Genomic DNA, 12,369 nt, shown 5'->3' with positions numbered 1-12,369 from the left:
CCCGGACCTGTTTAAGAATAAGATAACATCCTTTCTTTGGTTCTAGACTATTTGGTACATACCGAATTAACTAAATCCATGTCTCCTAATTTCCAGGCTGTACTTCTCCGAGGAGTGACCTGTTCAGAAGTCAGGGCTGAGGAGTTGGCGCTGGAGCTGGACCCCAACGTTCAGGTGAAGGAAGAGGCGAGGAGACTCTCCGAGCAGTCCAACTTGAGCGATCAGGCGCAGTACCAGCAGTACCCTTGTGGGACTGATGATGTGGTAAGTTATATCCTGAAAAAAATATTTTTATACCTATATTGAAAGTTATAGCAGATGAGATGCAGCATAAGATGTCCAGCAGATTACGATGACATAATGATTATTAGATGACATTTTATAGATGCTTTTTGCAGTAAAATATTTTGAGCAGTATAATAAGGCATATCATAGATGTTACCAGATTTAATGTCAATATTATATGGAAGATATATATCGAATTCTGTAACTAAACAAATTTATTTGAACTATCAATGGGAGTCTTTAATTCCACAGCTATTTATTTCATTGAACTAATAACATAATACTCATTTATTTCTTCTTCCTCCAGGGCGATGCTCCATTCCCGTTCAAGACAGAAGATGACCAGGAGACGGTGACGTACAAGGAGTCTCGCTCCAACTCCACCAACACCGTGGTCATCACCACCGCACAGGTCCACCACCCTAACCAGGAGGTCAATCTGGAACAGGTAAGGATCCACTAGTTTATATCCTACAAAGTTCAGTATATACACGAGAATTTAAATAATCAGAAAGCTATCCTCTTTATTTCATAAGAGAGGTAGATAGGTTCTGATGGGTATGCTATATCACTGTTTAGTTTCATAAAAATCTTTTCGGTAGTTTTTGCATATACAACATTCGCGTTTATAATATAAGTGGGGTATTACAATTTACACATTTGGAATTTATTGCTAATGTACTTTTTCTGCATTTTAGGTTGCCGAAGGAGAAATGGTGGAGAACAAGCTGGTAATACCAGATGAAATGATGCAATATCTTAACCAATCAATATTGGCAACGGAATCGGTAAAACCAGCTAAGACTGACTCCACCAACCAACCTGAGCCGGAAACCTCTAAAGACAAGGAAAGTTCTACCAAAGACAATGCAAATAGTGACGTTCAAGACACGAACAATTCCAGTGACAAAATCAGTGACGTAGCCACCAGTGACGATTCTCTACTTAAAAACTTAGGTGCCATAGGAAGTGATCTCAACATAAGTGATATTCCAGTCGATTTAAGATCTTTAGACGTTAGTATGTCGGGCAACAGCGGTTCTTTACTCAACTCCAAGTCGCCTGACGATAAAGCTACTCCGCTACAGGAACAAGTCATCCCAGAAGTTGTCACAGAGAAATGTGAGAAAGAGTACACAAAACCGCCGTCAAGCAACGTGTCGACGAATCCTTTACAGTCGTTGCAGACTATGACGGCGAATCAAACGGAACAGACGAACAGAATGCGACCAAATCCTTTACCTCAGAAACAGAACACAATGAGTCCTAAAACTGTAGTGATGAGCCAAAATGTTTTAAGTCCACAGAATTTACCGCATAGCATGCTCAGTCCGCAGAGTCTGCCTCACAGTGCTATGAGTCCTCAAAGTGTGATGAGTCCACATAACGTACCTCACAGCGTGATGAGTCCTCCCAGCGTCTACAACGTTATGAGCCCTCAGAGTGTGATGAGCGTCATGTCTCCTCAACACAACGCGATGAGTCCACAAAGCATGCAAAGCTTAATGAGTCCTCAAATGCCCAACCAGATGATGATGAGTCCAAGGCACAACAATATCGGAAGCCCAATGTCTCAAAACATGGCTAGTCCAATGGTGAATATGGCGAGCCCAATGGGTCAGAACATTGCCAGTCCACATAGCCATGGTATGCCAAGCCCGATGCATCCAGGACTTCAAAGTCCTATGGGACCAGGTATGACTAGTCCTATGGTTCAAAACATGTCGAACATGTCAATGAATGCACAGGTGCAGAACCAAAATCAAATGATGAATATCAATATGAACCAGGGTCCTCAAATGGGAGTCAATCCAAATTACATTAACAATAGAAATTGTAACGCTAAAGTACAGAATAGAAACAACATGAATCAATACCATAATCAGACATATAACCAAGCTCCGCCTTACCCAGTCCAAAATCAGAATGTGATGAGGAGTCAAAACATGCAGCAGTACCAAATGATGCAGCAATATAACCAGAGCCAGATGCCCATGCATCAAATGGCTAATCAGAACATGGTTTACAACAACCAGATGAACTATCAACCCGTGAGTTATCCGAACCAAAGCAATCAGATGCATCCGCTACAAATGTCGAGATCTTCAATGATGAGTGTAGACAACAGTGGGAATATGAGTCGAGGGACGATGAACAATTATTGCGAGCAGCAGAACCAATGCTCGCCGATACAGAACCCTCAATACAGCCAGAATATGCAGTATCCTCAGCCACCGCCATACAACTCGGTTGTGAATGCAGCAAATGTGATGGGCCCTCCTCCTCCCAAAAACAACCATCAGTACAACCAAACGATGTTAAACAACAACCAATATTACAACCACCAGAGGCCATACAATCAGTGGGATTACCCAGGAAACCAGTTTAACAAGCACAATATGCAGAAGTCGGTTCAGAATTCCTTAAACATGTCCACTGGGAGTCAAAAGCCAATAAACGGAGCGAGGGTGCCGATAAACCAGAATCAAATGAAAGGGGAACAGCAAACGGACTGTAGTATGAATAGTTTGCGAAGTCAGAATAATCCTACGAGCGAAGTACAAGTGTGGGATATCTCGCAATCTCAGATTGAAGCTACAAATGGAAGGAAGAAGAATCCTAATGGTAACAACACCATGAGACAAGACACATATCAAAGAACATTGGAGTATGTTGAGAGTTGTGAAAACTGGAAGAGTTCGGAGATGGTGTCGAGTAGCACTCATCCTCTGCAGGGAGGCGACAACATGGTTGTGAATGACCTGCAGACCTCGCTGTCTTCGTTTTATGAAGAGAATCAATACCTCCAGATGATACAATAGTCCAATTAGATTTTTTAGGTCCAGGGAACATTTTAGGAGATTGAACTTTAGTCAATATGGAGTCGTTTTACGAAACATGAACACTATTTTAGTTAAGTTTTTTAATGACAGTTAGTGTATATTAACTTTTATTAAGATAAGTAGATTTAAGATCTGTTAAATGGTGCACAAGAAACTAAAGGTTGTAAATGAACTTTTCTCATACAGAGACTGACTAATGTTATAATAAATTTTAAGGTCTGATTCGTTTTTGGCAAGTTTTTTTACAGAATCAAAATATGGAGAAAGTGATTTTCTGGTAGATTTAATTTAGGCTTATTAATCAAAGTACACACAGTCTGTCTTTTATTACAACACTATTATTGACTATTATTTTGTTAATAATCACATAACGCATTTTTTTTCAACTGTTTAAAAATCGTAAATACCTCAAAAGTAACTTTCGATAAATGGTTGATAAGTTTAGAGTATTAGAAAACGATAAGACATTTTTATATAAAAAAGTACACTAGATCTAAAAATACATTTGTTAAAAAAGACAACGTTTTTGCAAGATTGTACATAATCTGTTTTATAAAGTCTTCCAAATAGAATCTAGAACAATAATTTAATGTTTCAATGCATTTACATATACTTGTTTATGTAAATTTTAATTATAAGTGCCTTTCAAATGTACAAAGCTACATTGTACATACATTTACAAGGTTATAAGTGCCTTATGAGGAATTAATTAGAATTATTATTGTTAATAATTATTAATCTTTAAAAATAATTATACAATGAGATCTATAGTTTGTACGGCTTGGTGTATGACCCTTTAGTTTATAATTTTAATTTTTAAGGTACATTCTGGCTTTAAGAGTAACTGTTAATAGTGTTCATATTGACTGTTAACTTTCATTAAATGTTTTTTGATAGAAATAAGCAGTGAAAAAGACAGTCACATACTTCGTGTTTTTTTTTGTTAACGGCGACTTTTTTGCGTTAAATGACAAGTCATACCCAAGCCTTAAAGATCTCCAAACAACGAGTGATCTATGAGATTATTAAATAGAATTAAATAATTATAAAAAAAGAAACTTTGTACAAAATAATCGCCTTTTCTAGAATTTTTACATAGCTGTTCTTGTTGAATCTTTAATGTAATTAAGTAAGTAACAATTAAATGTAATTTAGTTTATATTTTTAATTTACTTAAAGCAATATGAACATGAATCATTGTTTTAATAACTTTGAGTCTCCTACTTTATACTGAGATTACTAGTTAATAGGTACTTGTTAATGATTATTTAACGCACAAGATGTATGTAGGGAGAACTGTGTATGTCTAATAAATTATTTGTTTTTATGTTTGTTCATGAACAAACTGTACATCTGTGACGATATTTTAATGAAACTATTAAATAAAATTTTCTTATTATGAAAGTATTAGGGTGATTTTATTTATGATAATATCAATTATAGTTAATAACTAGCTTCTGCCAGCGACTTCGTCCGCGTTAGAGTCGGACTTTGTGCAAAGAGAGGAAGAAATAATAAACACCAGCCCCTCCAATTATCTAAATCTATGCGTACTTACTGCTTCTTTAAGTAATAAAATGTAAACTATTAATAATTTGTAATTTTAACGAATATTTAAACTAAAAGTCGCGCAATAAGGTTGAACGCTCTGAACGTCTATTCGCATCAATCGCACCAACAGCCAAATATTGTATGAAGCTCGCGCAGCCACCGCGCCGCGAGTCGCGTCGAGCGCGGCGACCGTTGCACAAAAATGATCCTTATAGCGTGCGTGATTCAGTATTCACGCGCGGTGGCTTATTACCGTTTTTCATGTATAACTTTGGTGTTTCTTTACCGATTTAAATCATTCTTTTTTTAATTAATAGATAATACTGTTAACTATGTTTAATTAGTGTGAGTGAGAGTGTTATAAACGAAATAGTAGACAAATAAAATCAGAAAGCTCCGAACTGCTAATCTACCGAGAGTTTTACGTGTCATTGTGAGTCAACCATAAAAGATAGACATATGCTGCCATGGGATATTTTTTACATAATTTTATGAAGAATATTTCCGTCGTACATGGTTTCTGTGTAGCTGTAACCAATAAGGCTGCACACGCGACGGAAGCTTAAAAAATGGAGTAACTTCTCCCGTTTTCCCAACATTTACCTTCACTGCTCTGCTCCTATTGATCGTAGCGTGATGGAAAGTATCCTATAACCTGCCCAGGAGTATGAAGAATATTTGTGCCAAGTTTCATTAAAATCCGTCCAGTAGTTTTTGTTTCCATAACGAACATACAGACAGACAGACAGACAGACAGACAGACAGACAGACAGACAGACAAAAATTTTACTGATTGCATTTTTGGCATCAGTATCGATCACTAATCACCCCCTAATAGTTATTTTGGAAATATATTCAATGTACAGAATTGACCTCTCTACAGATTTATTATAAGTATAGATAACTGATCCCTTGATCCACCAGCAACCCCGGAACTTCTTCCCGCACCCGGATAAAATATAGCTTGTGTTACTCGGAGACAAAGTAACTTCCCAACAGAGAAATATTTTTTCGTTTCGTTTTGTAGTTTCGGAGCCTTTAGGGTGCAATTGTGCAATCAAACATAAATGCTTCCTCTTTATTTTATTAGCAAAGTTATCTTTTCCATTATATGAAGTAGTAGTAGTAATTGCGTCCAGACCGATTGTCAGCCACAGCAGCCGTTCTAGAAAGAGATCAGCCAGCTGCGCAGCACATACCATATACACAGGGTACGGCTCATAATCTGATGGAGCGACAACAGTGCAATATCGACATGACGCGACGGGTACATTAAAAGGTGATTATGATTAAGTTCATATCATTAGGTACTCTGATGATAAATATAAAATAGGTACATAATGAACATTATCTAAGTAACATCTCATCTTGTCCATAGATCTTATAATTTACGCATAGAATCCCAGCCATATTGGATTGGATTTTTCAAAATTCAAAATATATGACAGTGAACTTCGAATTTCATATTGCTCGCAGAGCAGATGGTTGATGGGGTCGAAAAGTGCTGGAGTGGAGACCACGGACTAGCAAGCGCAGCGTAGGACGTCCACCAACAAGGTGGACAGACGACCTTATAAAGGTTGCCGGAAGACGCTGGATGCAGGTCGCCTCCAACAGGTATCTGTGGAGATCTAAGGGGGAGGCCTATGTTCAGCAGTGGACGTCCTATGGCTGAGATGATGATGATGATGATGATCAAAATATATGACAACGAAACTCGAAATTCTAAACGACCTCCAACCAAATATAATCATGGAGATAATTCCAAAATCCTAGCGAAATGTATTTAGCCAATACATTCACATAAACCCATTTTATTGATACGTCTGCTGGCAACGGTATTCCAAAATAAAATGTGTTCTATTTTAACTCTCGACTAGTGACGTAACTGTGTGGAATTTAAACTAGAACGGATTATTTTTGCTTTTCTATTCTAGACTTTGAGAATGACGGTCGTGTTCGCAAATGTCTATTGTTTTTGTATCATGTTTTAGGGCGTTTCTTGCTTTATAATTTCGATTTGCTAGGTCCGTACTTTTGCTGAGGATATCAGTTCACAGTCACGTTCATTTTTATTATGGGTGGATGAATGTGTACAGGAAAACCTTAAGTATTCGAGAAGTTTTGTACACTTCAAGCCATTTTAATGATGATCCAATCTGATGTAATGCTGGGCTTTGTCAAGTGTTCACAAACTGCTGGACGGCGGTATTTGACATCGGCGATGTGTTCTTTTACGTGGGTCCCTATGCTTCTTTTAGTTCAATCACCTATCTGAATCCGGTTCTGAATCTCAATTCCAGAAAGTCAGAGGTTTATGAACACACACTTGACAATTTCAGTGTTACATCAAATTCGATAAACCACATAAGAAAAAAAAATTGAGTGAGTACATGAAGTGTACATAAGGAAATACAAAGGCATTTAATAAAGTGTACATAGGGAAATATATAGAGTTAATAGAGTGTACATAAAGAAATACATAGGGGAGTACATAGAGTATACATAAGGAAATACATAGAGTTCATAGAGTGTACATAAGGAAATACATAGTGTTCATAGAGTGTACATAAGGAAATATATAGAGTTCATAGAGTGTACATAAGGAAATACATAGTGTTCATAGAGTGTACATAAGGAAATACATAGTGTTCATAGAGTGTACATAAGGAAATATATAGAGTTCATAGAGTGTACATAAGGAAATATATAGAGTTCATAGAGTGTACATAAGGAAATACATAGTGTTCATAGAGTGTACATAAGGAAATACATAGTGTTCATAGAGTGTACATAAGGAAATACATAGTGTTCATAGAGTGTACATAGGGGAGTTAATAAAAACCGAGTATTTACAAAAACACCATCCCACATAATATACCATTTTTTGTATTGTGGCGTAATGTGAAATGCTTGTATTGACGTCACAAATTATATTGCGTTGCTAACAAAAATCTACGAGTGAATGAAAAACTGATATATGTAAAAAAATTCAATTTTCAAAAATAACACTGCGTTACATGATTTTGCGTTAAACTGATAGCTGGAATAATAAATAAATAATAATATCTTATATCGGGACACCTTTTCACACACAGTCAGTTAGCCCCATGCTAAGTTATTAATTAACTTGTGTTATGGGTGCTAACACAACTGATATACTATAACTACATATAGCTACATATATATATATAAACATATCATAAGACCCTGACCACGACCAACAAGCATGCTCATCACACAAATGTCGACCAAACCGGCAATTGAACCCGGGACCTCAGGTTCGGCTATCCAGCGTGGTGACCATTGCACCATCGTCGTCGTCTTCCGACTGTTGTTGTTGAAGCTGTTTCCGTAAAAATATCGTAAGTAACTTATTGCTTTTTCCAACTATGTTTAGCTTCAGCTGAGTGCCAGTGTTTTACAAGGAGCGACTGCCTATCTGACCTCCTCAACCCAGTTACCCGGGCAACGAAATAAGTCACAAAACAATTCCGTAAGTAAGAATAATATATTTTGAAATTCTCACAAAGTTCCAAGTACTACTAAAGTAAGAGTAATAAATTATATTTAAACGGGTTGTTCTAGTTGTCTATGAAGCTGTTTACAATTGGCAATGACATATGTTTTCCAGCGTCTGGATTAACTGCTCATGTACTCGTTTTCAGCGAGTTTTCTTATTAACAAAATATCTTTTAAGGCCGTATATTTCATGATCATTTACGACTTTGTTAATATAAACTTGCTTTTAGTTTAATCTAGCTTTAATTTTTACTTTTAAATGCGTTGTGAGTTTAATTTGGTGTCTTCGGCAAGTACTCATTAGTGGTCTTTAGTAAATACGGGGTATAATTTGAACATCTTCGGCAGTCGTTACGGGTAGTCAGAAGCCAGTAAGCCTGAGAACCAGTCTTAGCTAGGGGTATTGGATTGCCAGGGTAACTGGGTAGAGGAGGTCAGATAGGCAGCCGCTCCTAGTAAAATACTGGTATTCAACTGCTGCATCCAGTTAGACTGGAAGCCAACCCTAACATGGTTGGGAAAAGGCTCTGGAGATGATATTTCTTATTATAAGCTACATTACAATATTCGAAGAAAAGTCTAAATATTCGCACAAACATCAGTAACGGGCACTTTCATAAATATTGAGACAATCAACCGATCAAAACGGAAACTAGATGACGCGAATTGCGAAAACATTTGCGAGAATCTTTTACATAAGAACATTCAAATATACGAATATAAGAAAGAGGAATATATTTTTTTGTCTATTTCTTTGTACCCTAAGGGCTCCGAAACTAGGTACTATTAAACCCATTAGACAAATTCTTTCACTGTTGGAAAGCGGCACTAACCTCGGATAATATAGGTTATATTTTATCTCGGTACAAAATGTATTTTCCACGGGACGCGGGTGAAACCGAAGGAAACGGCTAGTACTATTAAGTAAGAAACTACAAAATAATATTTACTTTCGTGCATCTTTGTATCTTTTGCTTTTGTTATAAAACGGCTGAACTTATTTTTATGAACTTAAAACAGAAAATACAAAAATGCTTAAATATAATGATATTTCAGTTCCCATTTCCCAATTCGTGAATTAATTTCCTCACAACATAAGTAAAACCGTGGGACGCAGCTGATACCCAATTAAATAATTCTATTTAGATTTTACGCATAACGTTAAGAGCTGCAAGCGAGGCCAATTTCTAAAGAGTGATAAATACAAGAATTAAATGTTTGAACGATCTCTCCTGGCACGTAATAATATGTATTAAACTAAATAAAATGATAGTACACACATTGCTAAATTACAAAATGGTGATTACGTAAAAAGAATTCATAAAATCTTGCGCAATCGCAAAGCTTGAGATACAAAACTTTGAGACGAAAAAACAAATATTTTTCAACCATTTTGAATTGAGATTTGGATAATTTATTGCTAAACTAGCTTCCGCCGGAGTCGCTCGTTTTCTATTTAAAAGTTATAATTCCGTTATTTCTTTCTTCTTCTCAGGATTTCCAGAGAAAGCCCGAAATTTACATGTAGTAATATCTATAGGTACTAATATAGTAAAGAGGTTTGTTTTGCTTCTTTGTTAACCACAAAAGGCTCTGAAACTGAAACGGATTTGAAAAATTCTTTCACTATTGGGAAGCTAGATTATCCCAGAGAAACATGGATTATATTTTATCTCGGTACGTGTAGTAGTTAGGTAGTTGGGTAGGTAGGAAAACGGCTAGTAATATGTCAATGCCAAAGTAAGTAACTCTGTCTATCTAAAAGTATTGAACTGAGTAATGTTTGGTACATATACATTTTTTTTTCCGACGTCAAAAATCATCAAATGACCCCTCCCGCTGTGGGTTAGCAGCAGTGAGGGAGTGTCAGACTCTTACTGACTAAAAACCGTCGTGTTCCGTCATAGGCCGTTTATGTACCAGGGCCGCGGTATTTTTTTCGAACAACCCGCAGCCCCGGCAGGCCTTGGCCCTGCTGGGCCCCGCTGGGGACATATACATAGCAGAGTAATTTTTTATACGAGTGCAGATGTGAAAACGCAGGGAACAACTAGTTGTAAGTGTGTGTTACCGATTTAATACCAAATTGATAAATTATGATATTACTACTGCATTTCCTGACGTGCGCAAGAGTTGACGCCGCGCGTGATTTCCATAATTTATAGTTATCATGTTTATTAACAGATGTTGACTGAAAATATCTACGGTCTTGTACATAACGATGAAAGAATTACAAGTTTACATAAGAGAAACATGTTTCTGCGGTAAATTTAGTATTCAATTCACTATGTTTCTAGTTCACCTTGTTTTCTTTCTTCTGCTAACAAGATTGGTCCTGATTTTTATTGAGAAATGGATTTACGTAATTTAATATTGTGTGATACTTACGATTAGTTACGATACGATGCTTCAGTAAATTCGTCTTTCAAAATACTGCTTAGAATGCTAAATTGAATATATTAGTCAGATATAATATAGTCAGGTATCTGTGGAGATCAAAGGGGGAGGCCTATGTTCAGCAGTGGACGTCCTATGGCTAAGATGATGATGATGATGGTGATATAATATAGCCGTTATATGTAACAATACAGGATTTTATGGTGGGAAATCTTTAAATGACACCTCCCGCTGTGGGTGCAGCGTGAGTAAGTGTGAGACTCTTACCGACTGAAACCCACCATGTTCCTTCTTAAGCCCTTTATGTACCAGGGCCGCGGTAACTCTCTCGAACAATCCCGCAGCCCCGGCAGGCTTTGGCCTTGGTGGACCTCACTCACTGAGGTAACATCTAGGTTGTGTTTTAAAAAAACAAAATGTATAATGATTTAAGACGTGTTAGTAGATCGCCGTTTTATTTATTTTCATAAACTTAGAAATCACATAATCATGTAACATATTTATTAAATTCAAAATTGTAAGCAATCGCATGATTATTCATAATTATTAATACCCATTACTAGGAGAGAAAAATCCTCAAAAAAGCCATTACAGCAGTATTTTTATTTTTCTACAAAAACTAGCACTTGATTTGTAAAAATGCGACTATTGTGTTTAGACTGCCCGCCCACGTCCGATAATCGGTGACCGATTTTTTGTAGGGGAAAATATAACACACTGATATCATTAGTGCAACGGACACGTCCTACAAAAAATCGGTCCGATCACCCGACTCAGAACGTCAAAAAAGCCCGATTATCTGTCTTTGAAGAAGTGTGACGTGAGCGGGCAGCCCTAGCCCACCAACACAGCGAGGGGTACGAGTATCCCCACCACCACAGCAGCCAGGGACGCTATCTTATACTTGTGTTTCCTAGCGTTCACATTCATATAAGCTTCGAACCTGTAGAATCCATTCACGTCGTAATTCAATCTCTGGTACTCCTTCAACTGATTAATGAACCCTGGATTGGGGTTAATGAACCTCCGTCTTTGCCTCACGTACACAAATGCCTGTTCGAAAGTCAGTTTATACTTTTCCATGATATATGCGATGACGAGGGTGGCGGACCTGGATACTCCGAAATGGCAGTGGACAAGCACGTTTCCTTTCTGCAGACCTTCGTCGATGAAGGCGTTGGCCATCGGGAAGTAGGGCAGGAGATGGGTCTGAGGAGTGTCGTAGGCCCTAATGAAGAGTGTGCTAATGTTGGAATCCGCAAAAGTTGATTTCGGTAGGCGGTGAGCTTCAATCGTGAGCACATGGGTGATATTAAGCCGTCTAAGTACATTTTTGTCGGCTGCTGCTCTCGCATTGCTTAGGTAGAGCCCAGGGATGATCTGGCTGTAACAGGATTGAGTGCAGAGGTCGACCTTGTGGTATATTGCTCTCCTGGACCAGTTCTTGAGACCGGTGAAGGCGACGACAGGGTTGGGAATGCTGAGGAAGGCGACGATGAAGGCGCTTCTCAACATTACCAAAAGCAACCCTCTGACACTTATCATATTAAGGTTTCTGTGTGATTTCACATGTTCTTTGATTATTCACATTTTTTTGGGGTTTTGTTTTATTTATTTTATAAAAGTCTGTACACAGAATTTGTATTTTTGACATGACATTTAGGAAGAGTTATTTGACGTAGGATGTTTAGTTTTTTTTTCTGTCAGAATTAAGACATAGCCAGTCATCGTATTAGTTTAATCCTTCTTGATGTGAATAATCTTTGGATTT

The 12,369-nt window shown here is 37.4% G+C and overlaps 2 protein-coding genes across 4 annotated transcripts in view; one reads left to right on the top strand and one right to left on the bottom strand.

The window, feature by feature from the left end:
* LOC124642644 (zinc finger protein GLI4) overlaps positions 1-4,535 on the top strand; it is a 109,279-nt gene extending 104,744 nt beyond the window's left edge. For all 3 annotated transcript variants that reach the window (XM_047181196.1, XM_047181195.1, XM_047181197.1), the window contains 3 exons: positions 97-264; positions 593-733; positions 984-4,535. In XM_047181196.1, coding sequence (XP_047037152.1) covers positions 97-264; positions 593-733; positions 984-3,107 — 2,433 coding nt within the window. In that variant the 3' untranslated portion in view covers positions 3,108-4,535. The remainder of the gene's footprint in view (positions 1-96; positions 265-592; positions 734-983) is intronic.
* Positions 4,536-11,432: 6,897 nt separating this feature from the next.
* LOC124642792 (dual specificity protein phosphatase 1B-like) lies at positions 11,433-12,143 on the bottom strand. The gene has a single exon (XM_047181447.1). The coding sequence runs from the start codon at positions 12,141-12,143 to the stop codon at positions 11,433-11,435; it is 711 nt and encodes a 236-aa protein (XP_047037403.1).
* Positions 12,144-12,369: the final 226 nt, after the last annotated feature.

The sequence above is a fragment of the Helicoverpa zea genome, chromosome 25, assembly GCF_022581195.2.
Source record: "Helicoverpa zea isolate HzStark_Cry1AcR chromosome 25, ilHelZeax1.1, whole genome shotgun sequence".
NCBI classification, from domain to species: domain Eukaryota; kingdom Metazoa; phylum Arthropoda; class Insecta; order Lepidoptera; family Noctuidae; genus Helicoverpa; species Helicoverpa zea.
The sequence above is the reverse complement of the archived record's forward strand: the minus strand, read 5'-3'. Positions and strand labels throughout refer to the sequence as shown.